General features: G+C 52.9%; 2 protein-coding genes across 2 annotated transcripts; both read right to left on the bottom strand.

The window, feature by feature from the left end:
- Positions 1-10,691: 10,691 nt before the first annotated feature.
- On the bottom strand, positions 10,692-16,859 carry ETH_00012150 (uncharacterized protein; the record flags this gene model as incomplete). The annotated part of the gene is made up of 7 exons (XM_013375441.1): positions 10,692-11,597; positions 11,849-12,084; positions 12,283-12,545; positions 12,724-12,919; positions 13,388-14,949; positions 15,079-16,408; positions 16,613-16,859. 7 exons carry the CDS (start codon positions 16,857-16,859, stop codon positions 10,692-10,694), a joined length of 4,740 nt encoding a protein of 1,579 aa, XP_013230895.1.
- Positions 16,860-16,888: 29 nt separating this feature from the next.
- ETH_00012145 (uncharacterized protein) lies at positions 16,889-17,170 on the bottom strand (the record flags this gene model as incomplete). The annotated part of the gene is made up of 1 exon (XM_013375440.1): positions 16,889-17,170. One exon carries the CDS (start codon positions 17,168-17,170, stop codon positions 16,889-16,891), a length of 282 nt encoding a protein of 93 aa, XP_013230894.1.
- Positions 17,171-17,246: the final 76 nt, after the last annotated feature.

The following is a 17,246-nucleotide window of genomic DNA, read 5'->3' as shown; positions in this document are numbered from 1 at the left end:
ATCCGGCTTTGGCCGGAGGTGCCGGAGAACGAAACGCAAGTGCGCCAGTTTCTCGGTACCATAAATTACTGTCGCATGTTCATGGGACCAGACTATGTCGACGTTGCTCGGCCGCTGGTTGATCTAACGCGTAAAGACGTCAGTTTCAAATGGACAGAGCTTCACGCGCAAGCGATGCGGCAGCTCAAACAGCGCTTAATAGACTTCACTACCTTACAGGTCCCCGACACGACGAAGCCCTTCGAGTTATACACAGATGCCTCTGGTTACGCAGTCGGAGCAGTTCTTGAACAGGACGGTAAACCCATCGGCTTCCTCAGTCAAGTCATGGACTCCACGCAACAGAGATACTCTATCTACGATCAGGAACTCTTTGCGTTGGTCACGGCGCTGGACAAGTGGTCGCACTTGCTCCGTGTCTCCAAGGTGACGGCTTTCACTGATCATCAAGCTCTAACCCATCTCCAACGACTCCAAGCATCGAAGCCTCTGCGCGGACGCACCGCCCGGTGGCTAGACTTCCTTGAAGAGTTCCCGGATTTGCACATCACGTATGTTCAGGGAGCGCGCAATCAAGTTGCCGACGCCTTGTCTCGCCGTCCCGGCCTCTCTAACACCTGCTCGCACGACACACCATCGGCACCGCTGATGCTCGCAACAGGAGAAGCGAGCGCGGCTTCCCGCTCTCGCGGTCCGCCTCCCAACTATCGCGAGCTCGCCGGAATTCGCCCGCGCCGCCCTCGACGACACAGCACGCAGTCTGCGCCTCCCCCTGCGCCGCAGGAACCCAACCCAGAGCCGGAACCTCCTACACTTACAACGAAGGCACCCGCTGGTCCCCCTGACGCGCGCCATTGGCCGCAAGCGTACTCGAAGTGCCCTGTTTTTCGAGTTCCCTACGAAGCCGCAGCAAACCAACCAGGAGAAGCTCTGCAGATCGAGTTCTGTCACCGCCAATCTACCTTTCGCCACGTAGAGCCTTACCTGCACATCCGCGTTCATGGACTGTGGCGCATCTGCGTCCCACAATTCCCTGAGTTCCTTACTCACGTTCTGCATTCGCATCACGACCATGTCACAGCTGGCCATCGAGGCCAGAAAAAGACCTTTGCGGCCCTCAGCAAGCACTACTACTGGCCTGGAATGCGTGCCTATACCACCGCTTATGTTGAGTCATGCACCCACTGTCGCGCTTCAAAATCCATTAACCAGAAACCTGCAGGCCTTCTTCAACAGTTGCTCATCCCTTCTCGTCGATGGGCTCACGTGAGCCTCGATTTCATCACAGATCTTCCCCTTACAACGACAGGGCACGACTCGATCCTTGTCATGGTCGATTCCCTCAGCAAGATGGCTCATTTCGTTCCTGCAAAGAAATCTTTCACAGCAGCAGACACCGTGGAGCTCCTCGCAGACCGCCTTATCCGCTACCATGGATTTCCAGAGGCGCTTATATCGGACCGAGACCCCCGTTTCCAGTCGGATCTGTGGAATCAGCTCTGCCGCCTCTTTAACATCAAACGGTGCATGTCCTCGACCTACCATCCCCAAAGCGACGGCCAGACTGAACGAGTGAACCGCACATTGGAGCAGATGCTTCGTACCTATATCAAACCTGACGAACGCGAATGGGAGCGTTTGCTTCCGGCCTTGGAACTTGCCTACAACACAACAAGCCATTCATCCACTGAGCTCTCTCCTTTCGAGGTCATGATCGGCGAGAACCCGTTGACGGCTGCGGACCTTGATATCGTAGGCGCGCTAGCTCCTACATTCACTCCCCCGATGACTAAGCTCTTCCGACAGCTCTGCGACAGGGCACAGAGTCACATCCTGAAAGCAAAATGGCAGCAGAAGTATTACGCAGACACGAAGCGCCGAGCAGTGGAGTACGCGGTGGGCGACAAGGTCTGGCTCAGCAGCAAGCACCTACCGCCTTTCACCAGCTGCCCTAAGTTCGAGCCCCGTTACCGTGGACCCTTCGAAGTCATCGAACGGATAGGAACCGTCGCTTACCGTCTCGCTCTGCCTCCCACGTATGAATGCCATGACGTTTTCCACGTTTCGCAGCTAGTTCCTCACCGCCCGCGCCCTCCCGCTTTGGTTTCCTCGGCAGCCGATGCTGCCTGGCCTCCTATCCACGATGCAGCATGAAATCTCACAGTGGAATACAAAGTCGACTATATTATGGACCAACGCGGCTCTGGAGATGCAGCCCAGTGCCTCGTGAAGTGGCGCGGAGCCCCTGAAGATCACGCCACATGGGAGCCAGCACATCACCTTACTGGCTGCCCGGCTTTGCTTCGCACTTGGCGCCGCCGCCAACGAAGACTTCTTCAGTCTCGAAACAACTTGGGTTCTTCCGAAGCGTAGAAGTACGGATCCGCCACGTTCCAGCTCCTCCAGCACGAGCACCCCCTCAATGAGGAGGGGGGAGGGAGCGCTGCGCACCGCGCGCGCTCACCACGGCAGCTTTGGAAAGCACAGAGATTGCAAAAGCAAAAATAATGCGTTTGGGACAGGTCTCTTCAGTCCGGCAAGGGGGGAAGTTGTAGTGCTGAGACACTACAATGGGGCTGACTAGTGTCCTAGGGATGATAGCTAGCTAGCGACCTGCAAGGGCCGCGACACTGGAGGGGGACAGGACCCCCCCCAATACATGAAAAAATAAGAAAAACCGTTAGTGAGTTCTAGTGAAAAACGTGAATTGTGCGGAAATCGTGTGGAGACTGGGGCTGGCAATATCGCCGGCACCAATGCGACCTCCCCCTCTAGGGTCTTGGGGGTTAGCTCCGAGAAGGGAGCGAATCGAAGACAGAGAACACACACACTTCTTGAATTGTCGTATTTCGACGGAATAAAGCGGCAGAGACCGAGAAATGGGGCTAATCTAGGTGTAGAATGTAGACCTGTAGAGGGACAGGAAACAGCGTAGTCGCAGCAGTAGGCGCCGCGCACTACATTTGGGGGCTGCTACGGGATTGAAATCTTTATTCTGATTAAGCGCTAAGGGACACAGGCTCCCCATGCCGTGTGTGACGAAACGAGTTTTGGGAGTGGATACATCCTTGTTGATGTACTGCTTGCGCTGAATTTGGCACTGGCATCCTGCCTGTAGCGCGTGGGAAATTCTTTGCACAGAAGTGCGGTCAGGAGTTGCAACAGACACCACTTCGGCTCGAAGAGCTCGTTAGAACTTCCCGCACTGCCAAATGAAAGTCTTCTCATTGCTGAAGCAACTACGCTTTGTGCACACTACATTACCAGCGCGCACTAAATAGTTGGCCGTCGAAGCTGCGCAGTTCATAAGATCCCGCTTAGTCGTTACACACAAGTGCCATCAGCAGCTCACAGCAGGAACAATACACGCAAAAATCTTGCTCGTGTTAATGTGTGAAAGCAAACTTAGCGCTCAAGCTGGTTATACACGCTACACAATGACACGTTTGGTTACTCCACGCCAAGGTCTGCGCCTCAACAGGTTTGCACACATATATGGAACACAGTGTGATGCGTAGAACACAATGTAGCATCCTGGATGCGCCTGCACGAGCTGCGTCTTTGGCCTGGCTTGTTAGTGACGAGGCGCATTTCGCCACGGCCTGAAGAAGAGTACCAATTTATGAACACCGCTTGGCAAACGGAAAGTGTTTAGCCCATTCTCATAATTGATTTTGCACTTGTCAGTTCCCTTTTGCTAGTGTTCGCCGAACCGCTGTTATTTGCGCTTTGGTGTGAACTAAACCCATACTGGCTCCTATGCATCTCTCCAGCTAGTTTCACTGCATATTAGTACTCACTGAAGATCACGCAGCTTTATGGCTTCTTGCCTGCCCCCAAATCCGGGTCTACCTGCAGAGCACGCTGGGCCTGGCTGCTAGAAGACTGGGACCCTGTGCACGGTAATCATTTCTAGTTATAATGCCAGTCTGCATATTCTAAATTATAATCGTATGAAGGCTATTTCTGGGGTATGTCGTTCTGCTGTCCCCTTTCAGCAGTTGCTGTGTTTCTCCAGACATTTCCTCTGTAGCAGGCCACCTCAAGTACGCTTTTACGCACCAAGTGCAAACGCGGCAATTGCTTGAATAGAAAACGGCACTGATGGTGTAGTACACTGCGCTCTCAACAGCGTCTACGTTGCTGCACAACCCTGAACTCTGCTATCCAATGAAATCATCCCTATTACTGACGCATCTGTAGCGTAGCATCTACTAATTAATTAAAAGGTTCGTTTGTTTCAAGTTCCGAAAACCATATTTCTCATTTATGTCGTTTTTTATCGTTCTTGCTTTGCTGGTCCGGTGAGGATGTGATGCGCACCGGTGCAGGCGTTGTCGGCAGCCCCAATCATAGAGAATTCGCAGCCATTCCTAGTTTATACATGTTAATTTGTTGATAAATTGCGTTTCTAATTCACTAGGAAGAGGTTACAGCGCTCAATCCGCGTCTCAACCTCTTAACCGTTTATAGGTCATCAGTTAGCTATCCTCTATAGGTCACGAGCAAGCCCCATTGTAGTGTCTGCGCACTACAACTTCCTTCCTTGCCGGACTGAGCCAGCCTACCCAGAACACATCATTTCTGCCTTTTCAGTCTCCATTCCCTTCTGAAACTAATGCCATGGGCGTATGCGGTACGCAGCCCCGGAGGCCTCAGGGGCCCCCCGGGGCCCCCGACGCCTCCGGGGCCCCTCCCGCTATTTCCTGCTGTGAGGAGCTCGCAAGGAGGTAGGGACCCCACGTGTTGCAAGCAGGGTTTAGGATTTAGGGCTTAGGGGGTGCGGGAGAGGGTTTAGGGTCTAGGGTTTACGGGCTAAGGTAGAGGGTTTAGGGTTTAGGGTTTCGGGTTTAGGGTTTCCGGCCTGCGGGTTGTGCCCAGAGCGAGAGAAAGGCCTAGGAACTTCTCAAAGCGTCTTGCGTGCCTCAACAACCCCCAGATTACTAGGAAATGCAAGATTAGAGGCCCCCTAGGGGCCCCCTAGGGGTCTCTTAGGGGCCTCCTAAAGGCCTCCTAGGGGCCCCCTGGGGCCCCCTTGACGCCCCCTAGGGCCCCCTAGAGGCCGCATAGGGGCCTCCTGGGGCCCCCTAGGGTCTCCCTGGGGACCCCAAGTGGCCTCCTAGGGTCCCCCGAGGGGCCCTCTGGGTGCAGTGCACAGGCACTACAATAGGGCTTGCTGGTGACCTATAGAAGATGGCTAGCTAGCGACCTACAAGGGGTCGCAACACTGGAGGAGGACAGGACCCTCCTACTACGATCAAAGTAAGGCAATTTGTCTGCGAATTAACATACATACACTAGAGGTGCCTGGAAGTGCGTGGAGACTGGGGCTGGCGATGGCGCCGTCACCAGTGGAGGCCTCCTCCCCACAGGGCCTAGGAGGCGAGCACCCCGAGTGGGGCGAATTGAACGACAATAGATTTTGGAAACTTAAGAATAACTGTATTTCGATATATATAAGCTACTGTCTCAAGGAAATGGGCCAACGTTAGGTGCCGATCATAGGCCCTGCTCGAGGGGCAGGTAGCAGCGTAGTCGCAGCAGTAGGCGCTGTGTACTACATTTGGGGGCTGCTCCGGGATAGAAATCTTTGTTATTCCCGGACTTGGGAGTAGAAAGACTTCGTTTTAATGGTTCGCGCTTAGCTGTCTTCGCTTGGTAAGGGATGCGTCTCCGCAACAGACACGTTTTCGGCCCCACACCGCAGGAGACTTCTACAATGTCAGTAAGCAAAATGCCGAGCGGGACGCCAGCCCATCATCGCCATGCTACTCCGAAGCCCACCGTGGCAGAGCGGCCTCATGGACATAAGGAGGCGCCCCCGCACGTGATACCTATGACCAGTGTTGTGCCAGGGGACAGTCCCTTCGTCACGTGGGACCAATTCCAGTCCGCTATGAGTGTGATAAGAACTGTTATAGGGGGCACAGTGGAATTGGACGCAACGTTTCCCATACTACCAGAAGACGGCCGCACTATGGAGGCCTTTCTGCTGCGCATCGAGCGCCGGTACACGCAGATGGGATTGGAACCGCGCGAGTGGGGAAATGCACTTATTGACCACCTTGTGGGCCCGGCTCTAACGTATTGGATGCATCTACGGAGAACTATCGACCTAAGCAACTGGGCGACAGTACAGCGCAGGCTTTTGGAGCGGTTTGACAAAACAATGTTGCAGAGTCAATTGTTAACGGAGTTGGCTAAAGTACGGTAGAATGGTAACCCGAAGGAATACACGGGCCGGTTTGCGGCTGTAGCGGAGCGTGGTTTGGGTCTTGCTCCCGACGAACTCGCTAACTATCACTGCACCGGGCTACCTACAGACCTCCATCTTCTACTAACCAATAACGGACAGGTGAAATATCAGTCGTTGGAACAAGCGGCGACAGCCGCAGCACGCCTCTACGAGCCCAAGCAGAGTGTGCTGGAACTCCGAGAAAGGACCAGTCGAGCCATTAGGGCTGCTACCTAAGCAAATGGACCCCGTCAGCGCCAGGAAATTGAAAATCGACCTGGGGGAACCCACGCGAATTGCTTTGAGTGTCAGGGTCGCGGACATCCGGCACACGTCTGCCCCAGCAAAGGGGAACGTACCAAACGTCCGGGGGAAATATGCAAGAAATGTGGCGGTGTGGGTGTAGTGCGCAGCGCCTACTGCTGCGACTTCACCCCAAGCCCTAAACCCTAAACCCTAGCATGTGCCGCTCCTCGAAACCCTCGCAGTTATTCCCGAAACCCTAAACCCTACCTCATCACCACTCACCCCGCCCCATGCTCCAACCCAGACCCCCCTTCTAGCGCCCCAAACCCTAAACCCTAAACCCTAAACCCTGTTCCGTCTACGCTGCTACCTGCCCCCTCGAGCAGGGGCCTAAGATCGGCACCTAACATTGGCCCATTTCCTTGAAACAGTAGCCTATATATATCGAAATACAGTTATTCTTAGTTTTCCCAAAATCTGTTATCCTCAAATCCGCCCGACTCGGGGTGCTCGCCTCCTAGGCCCTGTGGGGAGGAGGCCTGCACTGGTGTAAACCAGGTCTCCATAAGGTGTAGGCAGCTCTGCATGTTGCCTTCATTTCTTCCTACCATTAGCTGCAGAACCGTGGGCGTCTGCTTTGCCACACTCATTTGTAACATAAGGTCCCTACCTCTCGCTTCAACCGGGCGATCTTCTTCGTTCAGTCCTGCAGCGGGGGTTTTAATTCGGCTTTAATTCCGGTCTTGTACGGAGCACCTCTCTGTGGAGGCGTGCCAGAATCTTGGTGATCTGGTATCGCCGATATAAGATCTGCTGGCTTCCCTGCTTGATCGGGTTCTCGTATATGGGACATTCTTGGGGAAAGCTTGTGGAAAGAGCGCCTGGCAATCTTCTGTTCCGAAGGCGCACAGCTACACGATTCACGCACTGCAAAAATCTGGATCCCATGCATCTATACGGTTACTTTTTCTACTTTTATAGGGCTTTAGAGAGTATAGAACCACATATTTCCAGGAACGGCACCAAGTGTGGGGAGCTAGTCCTAACGTATCCTCTACATGGATACCCTGGCTACAGATTGATAATAGCACCAAAACGCAGTAAAATGTAAAAGGAGTGCGCTAATTATTTGTACCGCTGTTCTTTCTCTGTGGCAACGCCGGTGTTTCATGGTGACTGCGTATACGCCTGCGACATTGGCGAGACTGCCAGTCCTACACCCTGGCCTATCTACAGATAACCCTAGGCCTAATCTGCAAGAAAAACCATATCTCTTTAGCCGATGTTTCACTAATTACGCGTGTTGGGTAATATTTTATTCCACAACCGTTGGGCGTCGTTCCGACGCAACAGTGTTGTGCCGCGCACTACAATCTGGGACACGGAGCGGGAACGAGCTGGGACAGCAACTATCTCCGAAGTAAGCGTACGCCACAGAGCTCACTGCGAAAAACCATTCTAGGCTCTTAGAAAAAATGCGCCGAATATTTGAGAATAAATAGTTTCTTTGGATACATGAATACTCCTCCGATAGGAATAACGGCTTTGAAAATATCTAAAACGGCAATCCAACCATTTGGGCTTTGGGTAGTTTGACAGGGACCATTGGCTTCCAAGAGGCAAAAAGTCATTTAAGCGCAAAACAAGCTTGGGCAGCCATGAGCTGTGATATTCGAGCTGTTCTTGCACAAGCAGTAGGCAAAAGTACAAATGAACCGCTGCAAGGGCCCCATAATCTTGGGAGGAGTCTTGAGATGGTGCGTAAGGCAGATTGATGCTATGGTATAGCCATTTTTGTAATATAAATCCCACCCTGGCGCAATTCGGGCGGGCCGGCGTCTTGCCGGACCACACAAATAATTCGAATTCCAGTCTACGTTGAAAGGCGAATCAGTGGATGCAAAACCCTACCGGTCCGTCAGCTTGATTTTTGGTCTCCTACGTAACATTCTGCCTCAGACGTATACAGTAGATGTGATCTCTCAGACGACAAATCAGGAGGCTCGTCACCATACATCGGAACACTATCAAGTAAACTAAAAGTGCATGAAGACTTCATACACGCAGTCGCTCTAAAGACGCAGTACGCTGTGAAACTGCAAGGTGGGCCCGAATTCTTAGGGCTGCCAACGCTTTCAAAATTTTCATGCGTTGTGCCCGAACTTTCGGAGCATCCGAACTCAAAGCTGACTACGTCGTGTTTTCAAAATCCTCAGGCATAATATGTGCCTGCCTACACGGATGTTGAACAGGAATTATGAGACGAATCTATACGGTTTCTCGTTCTACCGGTTGTACGCAAATTTCTGGGTACGGGAGCATGCTCACAGTGAAGAGATACACCACTAGTAATATGCAGCTCACGTCCTCGGCACAGCACCTGACACGTAACAAATATACTTTTTTAAAGGCTTCAGAGATGCTAGCACCCGTTTGCCGAACTGCTTCCAATACATACGGTTTAAAAGTTTAGCGCGGCGCGGACACTGTTGGTTAGCTGCCTTGCCATTTTCGATATCTCTTGAGTATAGCTGTGTCGAATAGCATAACGCACAATTTTGCGAAACAAAGCAAGCGAAAGTAAGAGGTTCAATTTGCACACATCTACAAAACAGCTGCGCAAGACGCGCAAAAGCAAAAGTGCAGTCATTTCTACTTGTAGAAGGCAAAGCTGATTGATTTCCAATACAGGCCCAACTATCAATATGGAAGAAAACACGTTGTCAGATGCGTCCCCCCTCGCCGAACTGCGCCTGCATCAAAAAACAGGCTCTTCTATCAACGAAGGCTAGACAAACGTTGTTTCCTATGCGGTGCCAAATGCGGTTTATACGCAGATGGGGTCGTCTTACTGATGGCGCTGTTGCTTTGCTTACTCATATCTTTGTTTCCATCCCGGCCAACGGTATCAGCACCCACTCAGATTTGCCGTACCATGCAGGTAACCTGCTAGTGACAAGTGGCGACGCAGTTCAGGATACCACTTGATTATTTGCGCTATTGCTTTTTGATCGCGTACGGCTGAGGCCAGCGCTAGGGTGTACGCTGGGTATCCCGAAAGTAACAAAACACGTGCCAAATATCGAGCAATCTCAGTTGTTGCCTGCTCCTGCCTGTTCCCCATGCTGCACAATCGTGGAAAAAGGGATGATGGAGATGTTCCCGACTGAGTAAAGGTTGCGCTTAATACCGCCGAACCAAATGGTGCCGGCTGCGGCTTGTGCTCGGCAAGAAAATACTGCTGGCTGCGTTGTTCTTCCAGAGGTCTCCTGTTGTGCTCAGTAGGTTTTCTCAGATGCAAGGGAATAGCTGCACGGCCGACGCACAGCTGCTCTGCAAAAGATGATACGGCTGCAGTGAATGTACGCGGTAGCATCTGGGGTAGACGAATGGAGACATCAGTATCCGCCGTTTTTCCCCCTTTTGCATATCCGTGCACATCTGCAGTTTCCGCTGTCGAAGTGACAATCCAAATGTCTGCTGATACACTCTTTTGCTTGCCAATTTCCTTATTTGGCTCGCAAGAGAGCTCCAACAAATCGCTGCTACGGTTACGCAGCCAAGCCGGAAGATCAAGCGCCAGAGTGGTCGCAAAGTCAAACAGTTGGAGCCATTTATGCTGTCGGAGTAGTGAAGATGCAGCAAAGGTTACTGCAACCTCAACTTCTCGATATACTCGTGCAGCTGTTAGGCGATCCACTGGTGGTAACCCCTCAGGTACTCGACAAAGCCACAGATCAATTAATGAGCTTTCTTCAACACCATCTCCTGTATTTTGTGTACCAGTAATGTTCAGACGAATTTCTTCTTGTAGTGGCCTCCAAAGAAACGACTGTAGTTCTGACAGGTTCTGGTGCATTCGTCTTCCGTTCTTTTGGCGATTTCGGCTTTGTTGGTGGTTCCGAGGTTGAAGCTTTTGAGCTCGCTCCAGAACGTCCTCGTTTGAACTTGCGCATGCAGCCTGTGGCGAAAGGTGCCGTTGTGTCTTGCCCCGTCTGCTATCGGAGCGTACCTGATGCTTTTCGGCAAACAATGCCCAAAAGAAATGCAGCAGCCTACGAACTAAATGAAAATCTCCAGCTGCTAGGGCGGCGCGGAGAAGCGGAAGCACCCGGCGACACCGCACCTGTGAGCAAACAAACAAATCACCAAACACATGGGGCACACGAAGGTGTGTGGGTTGATATATCGCGGTTGGGAGATGCCCAAACTACACCCAGCCCATTCCAGGGCTAACAACTGCAAAAGGCACCAAATGAGAAAATGAAAGCAGCACCTGCAGTGGACCTTCAGCAATTTGGATTGGCAGCAAGTAAAGTGCAGCTGTGTGCAGAAGCCCGATTTCCAGGCATGAGCAAAACAGGGTTACAGGATCCGCAGGAGGCAGCTGCTCCTGCAACAAAGACTCTAGGACTGCTGGGGACACAAGGGGCTCTGTTTTCCTCATGCAGAAAACAAGCGTAGCAACAAAGAGCTGCGGGGCTTTCCGCTGCAGCAGCTGCAACAACCACTGCAGTGCGACACCTTCCGACGAATTTTTAAGAGCTGCTGCAGCAGATTCCCGAACCTTGTCGCATATGCCCTCAATGGCCGAGGAAGGAATGCCGCTGACGACCCGCACATCAGCAGATGCACTTGGGTAAAGCGAAGTCTGCAAGTGAACTTTGTGTGGGCGCAGTTGCAAACGCTTCAGCTTAGCTGCTTTCAAGTAGGTAGAAATACAGCGCATTAAGAGGCTAAACTGACACAATTCCAACAAATGATGCGCAAAGGGAGACGCCAAGAGTTCGCGAAGCAGCTCTGCGACACATATGAAGAGCCGCCTGCAGCTGCTGCTGGCATCAGCTCTCCCTCTGATGTCAATGGCGTTTTCTCCGTAGCTGTTCAACCTTGGAGAAGGCTCATCTGCAGAAGCATCCGCCGAGCAGCCTCCAAGAGGCATCACAGGTGCCATGCCACCCGTGGGAGTATACGCAGCAGCAGCTAGCACCTGCCTTTGCAGCAGTGTATGAGTACAGGGCTGCAGCAGGAGACGTATCTGCGTAACCGGATGTTTATGCGAAGGAAATCCCAGCGCAGCTTCACGGCTGGGAGCACACGCTATGGCCACTCCCAGCTGAACAAACAAGATACCGAACAAATGATTAAACCTACGATGTTGGCAGCAAAGTTGAAGAATCTGGCGGGGAGTTCGTTGAAACCACAAAAAAAAGCAACGTACGGTTCACTCAAGCAAATGAACTGGCTGCAAACGTGATGCTTCACCGCACCAGTACTCAACCATATTAGCTTTCACGCATATGCTAGAAAAAAAGTGGACGTGAGGACGGCAAAACCCAATACGGTTAAAATTGCCATACTTCGTACCTCCCCAATAATTCCAGTGATGTTTAAAGGCTGAGGCCGCGCCTCCACAGGCAGCACCAGAGCAGATCTCACGCGCACGTCAGTCGCAGCTACGAGGCGCTCCGGTGAAAGATTCCCCGCCGCTGCTCCCTCTGCGGTGCCGGAATAGTGAAAACTGACGGAGGCGAGCAAAAGCCCTGCCGCTGTTTGCGCCCAGATGTGCCAGCCGGCAACGCAACAGCAGCAGACGTCACACTCTGAAGCGCATTCGCCATTAGGTACACAGTTCGAATCTGATGTGAATGAAATTCAAGTGACTCTTCTACCCCAAAACGATCTCTGCAGGTCTCAGTTCCTCAGAGTCAGCCTGATGGACGTACTAAAACAGCCGCTAAGGGGCTGCCCGCAAGCGAGCACTGAGACGACAGTTCCAGGTAACAACTAAAGAGCCTTACTGTCGGCTCGAGCTTCCCATGGTTGTGGCGTAACAATAGGACCATTAATTGCAGAAGAGGAGTCAAACCCGCTGGATATGCAGCCATCCGCGTCAGAGAAGGACCCTTCCGAGCGGTAATTTGCAGCTTTTTTACGTTCAGCAGCTGCAAAAGCTTCCGGAGGTGTTGAAGGCTTTGCCGCAACGGCTGTTTGTGCTTCTGTCCCTTCTGATGAAGCAGACGATGGCACAGCGCATGATGCACCACAGGCGTATGCCTCAAGGCTGCGCAGAAAAGAAGACGCTTGGAGGCAGGTAAAAAAGTCACTCCAGCGTTATACACAGATGCTGCAACATTACATGTGTACATCTACGCCTTTGTGAGCTCTGTACTACATGTAAAAGTGCAAATTGCTTGTCCGGTGGTCCAAAAAATGTCCGGTGGAAAAAACGCAGTCCTAACCTGCAGCGCATCTTGAACTTTTTTTCAAAGTCGTCTGAAAGTTGCCGGCGCCCCGCTGCCCAAAAGATTTTGGGTCGAGCTCTAGGGTGCTGGCCCTTAGTGTTCGCTGCTGATGATCCACCGCTACCTTTCAATACGTTTCCGGCGGCTTTCCCAGCCTTATCCGTTGCATCTGCGGTCCTGCAAGGTTGCTCAGCTGCAAGGACAGGCAGTGACAGAGGAGCGTAGCCTTCCCTCACTAAGTGCATAAGGTGATCTTGTTCCGGCTTCTGCTGGCGCCTTACTCCGTGGCTGCTGCTGCCGGTGCCACACGCAGACACGAGCGGAATAGCTGCAGCAGGTCGAGGGAAAACGACAAGTCTTTCCAGCAGAGGCCCCAGGTGCACCGCAGGACTGCTCAACACACGCCGTCGGGAAGCGGAACAGTATTCAGGTGCAACTGTTGAAATAACTGCTGTTTCTTTGGTGTAAAAGGTCTCTGGATGTGGAACATGGCAAGTTGCTGCAGATGGCTTCCCTCTATGTTTCATGATCGTCAGAGGCCATTCCAGGGCATTCATTGTTTCACTGTCAGCGCCTTTCGCACATTTTCTACTACTCCACCTAGTTGCTCTGGTTTTAGGTAACCCGTCTGCCGGGACTGATGCCAAACCAAGGTGCGTACTATCAATGCTGTTGTGCATTTTAACTGAGGTCGGGCTGCACGATGCATGCTCATCCTGGTACTCCTGCAGCACCTCCTTCTTCTGTTCTGCGTGTTTAGCTGCTTGTGCTGGTAGCCTCAGTGAACCCGAGCAGGTGCAGCAGCATGCAACCACTCCCTCAGCTATATGCTCGGACTCTTCCTGAACCCTTTGTTGCTGCTGGTTCTTGTGATTTTGCTGTCGTGAAGGAAGTACACAAAGGCGTGCGGACGGCAGCAAGAAGTGATGTCGTAGCTGAGCCTCAGCACCCACCCACAAGCCAGTAACGCCCTCAGCGATCATGGCGGAAGCCTCCACAGTAAGCTGCGGAATATGATGCGTTCTGTGGTGATGAACATGTCCCGATCCTGGCATAGTCAAGCGCAGAAGCAGCAAGTCACCGGACTGCACCAACAGTAGCAACAGCCACGCACAACCCACAAAGCGAATTTGCTGAGGTGGCCTGTCGCAAAAATCCGTGAGATCAAGCTGCCATAGAGCTACAACATCATAATGCCGATGCTGCTGCTGCTGCTGGTTTGCCGGGCACTGAAGCTGGTACGCTGTGAGTATTCCAAGAGCGTCGTATATAGCCAGGAGAGGCTCCGCCGTATTGCCTGCCGCAAGGCATCGCAGGGCCAGCGCTGCCGAACCGCTGCAGATAATGCAGCAACTGCCGCTATCGCTGTTTTCAGCATGGCATATGCAGCAGCGGGACCCATGGGTGACTGTTGGACGCAGCAACGGCTGCTGTTCCAGTCTAGGCAAAACGGTAGACGTCTGCGGCCTGGCGGGGAGACGCTGAATTTCTGCAACACGGTGGCGCACGTCAAGCCGCTCATTTGTACTCAGGAATAACACAGAGTACCGCCACATGTTGCTACTGCTGCTCTTGGCGCTGACTTTGTATGCTTTTTCCTTCGTGGACACTGAGAGCAATTCACTGGAACCACCGCCGGCTACGGCTGCAATCCAAAGGCGTGATGAAAATTGCTGTTGCAGCTGCTGTTGCTGCAGCCAAGCCGTTTTCTCATGAATCGTCATTGGCACATGGGCACCAAACCTGGATGGGCAAACGTCTACGGCAGAAGCAAACGCGATTTCAAACCTTCTGAGTACTTTCGCCGGAAGATTCCAACGCGGTGCTTCTTCAGGGTAGCCTAGTGTGCTGCGCGGTTCTGGTGGTGCAGCTGCAGCTGCGGCTGCCGATGCAGCAGCGCCGTAAGGGCTAGATGCCGGTGTCGAAACAAAAAAAATATCATTGGTGTACCACCCCAAAGGCAGGGTTCCCACTCGTATCTGAGTCTCCTGTCTCTCACTACAAAGGAGCCGCCAGCGTCGCTGCATTAACGCAAATAATGCGAAGCCTCTTGTCCCAGCTACTAGCAGCTGAGCTCCGTCTGGGGAAAGAGCCGCTTGTCGCACAGGAAACGCCCTTGTTGTATATAGATTAGGGGGAAGCGGAATAAACGATAGTGATGCAGACGGTTTGGCTCTGCCCATAAAGTTCCATACGAGGAGGTGAGAACCACCGAGCAGCACCCTGGGCATAACGCAGCCACAGACATTTGTGACTTCTCGCTTGTTTCACGCCAAGAAGTCTCCTCTAGGATAACTTTTCACAAGGCAGAAAGCACCAAATTGAATATTAATTAAATGTCCAAAGGCCTACCGGTCCGTCAGATCTGTCGCACAGCGGCTTCCACAAATCTCTACGGAAGAAGTTGCCGGTGTAACTGATCCGCTCCGCACGACAGACACTTCCAACAGTTTATCGAAGCAAACGCTACCGCCGAACTGATGTTTATCTACCAGGAAAGTGGTGCAGGTCTTGATTCCTTTGCCCTGGCGTTCGAGTTGAGAGACTGCTTCGAAGGACGAACAAACATGTAAAAGTGAGAGGCTGCCCATGATCCAACAGCACAGCTGCCCAGACCCTGCAGCAGCACCTGCAGCTACAGCTGCTGCTGAAGCTGTCGAAATTTTACGTGTGAAGACGAAGGTCTGCTGGCGCTCCAGCGACGGAGAGGTCGTAAGTATCCCACCAAGTGCGTCACCTGCTGCAGGAAAGGAAACCAAAGAAATGCTAGCACTGGGAGGGTTAGGAAGTGAGAAAAGAATTCTTCCCGTATGGCTAAAGACTGCGGTGCCTCCTTTCAACCACCTAACCACAAGGGCCGCGCCGTCTGAAGTCCATTGCAGACTTTGGACACTCTGAGGCTGCAAATACGCAGCGCCTTCTGTCGACAGAGCCCCGACGCTCTGCTCCGCTCTTGCGAGCCCTCGTTCTGCCGTTGCTGCTGCTTTTATGTCCTCTGGAACGGCTAGCACATGCAGAAGATGAGGAAAAAGCGTGAACCCATCACGCTCAACATTCCTGTGGGCAAGGGTCCGGAGACGCTGCTGCCCTTGCTGAGGTTGCTGAAAGTCGCAAGTCCGCTGCACTGGGTTTCTAGGCCATAAAAGCCTATAAATCTCAACCTTCCCGCTTCCCAGACCAGCAGCTACAAGGCTTTTCTCTCCACTGAGGGCACAGCAACACACTGCGCTTGCCCTCAGCTGGAGCCCCAAGGGCCGCCACGGCTTCAGCTTCCTATTAGCATTGCAATTGCGGCCGTCACCGCATTCTGCCGCGGGCAGTACATCCACAGATGCTGTCTCTTGAGGAGAGTGACCTATAGAAATGCGACCGTCAAGTCCCGCTTCTATGGAAATGTTCCACCAGCCCTTTCGGCGGTTACGGGGATTGCTGCCTGCACTGGTAGGGCTCAGCATCCTGCCACCGGTGCTCCCGCGGACAAAGTTATCCGCCATGCCAGCCTTAGGTACCGCTCCGGCGGACGTTTGCACTTCTTGATGCGGTCGGTCCAAACGCTGCTGCCCAGACGCACGCCCGTGTTTGGCTGCACCCTCACTCCCAGTAAAAGGCACCGCTCCCCCGCTACCCCACATTTGCGTATAGCCTCTCAACGGGAAGCACCATGCCAATAGGAGTAGTTGGCCTGCGGCAGTGACAACAGCCAAGATATCGAGCCGACGATTCAGCTGTAGCTGGCGCACCCCGCAGCTGCTGCCTCGCTCTTGCAGGGATTCACAATCTGACAAAGCGCCATCAGTTAAAGAATACATCTGTCGCTCCTCCTGTCTACCGTGCTCCAACAGTTGAAGGCGCTGTCCACCGAAAAAAGGTTTCGCAGAACACCTACTCCAGCCAAGCACAGATGTGCTATCATCACTGCTGCTTCTGCTGTATGCTGCTGCTGCATCTGCTGCGCTGATTCTGTCTCCATGATTCCCCCAGGCGTTTATGCCATATGCACCCAAATAGGAAGGGCCCGCACAGGTATCTGTAACACTGCAAGGACAAATGCCCGTTGTTTGCTCCGGTATGTTTGGGACACGGCTTCTTTTGCCGTTGCAATGCCTGTGAATTCTGGTGCAGCCGTCGTTCATGTCACTACTAGTGCTGCTGCTGTCACTAATTAGTGCGCTAAAATTGAGATGCCGCTGAACTTTGCCAAGAAGAATTGGCCTGCCGAACTTGCAGGTCTGCAGGAGGCGGCAGTAGCGACGTCCTCTGCCTGTGTCATGATTCGGCTGCTCGTTATTGTCTTCTGCTGAACTGTTGAATCTGCCAGCCCCGCATTTGTGAGGGGCTCGCCCATTTCGCAGGGGACGTTTCCTACTGCCCACACTTTTCGCGGGAAGCGACCATGGCAGAGGATCCCTGGGGCTCCAAGCAGAGCTGTAGAAAAGGGCGTCATCCGGAAGATCCGGAAGTAACTTGATATCCTGTGCAGAAGGGGGAAGACACAGCAGCTCGGTGACTGTGCTGTACCC

Source organism: Eimeria tenella, genomic scaffold (assembly GCF_000499545.2).
Source record: "Eimeria tenella Houghton genomic scaffold, Eth_scaff28, whole genome shotgun sequence".
NCBI lineage: Eukaryota > Apicomplexa > Conoidasida > Eucoccidiorida > Eimeriidae > Eimeria > Eimeria tenella.
Note: the sequence above shows the minus strand (reverse complement) of the source record. Positions and strands in the feature narration are given on the sequence as shown.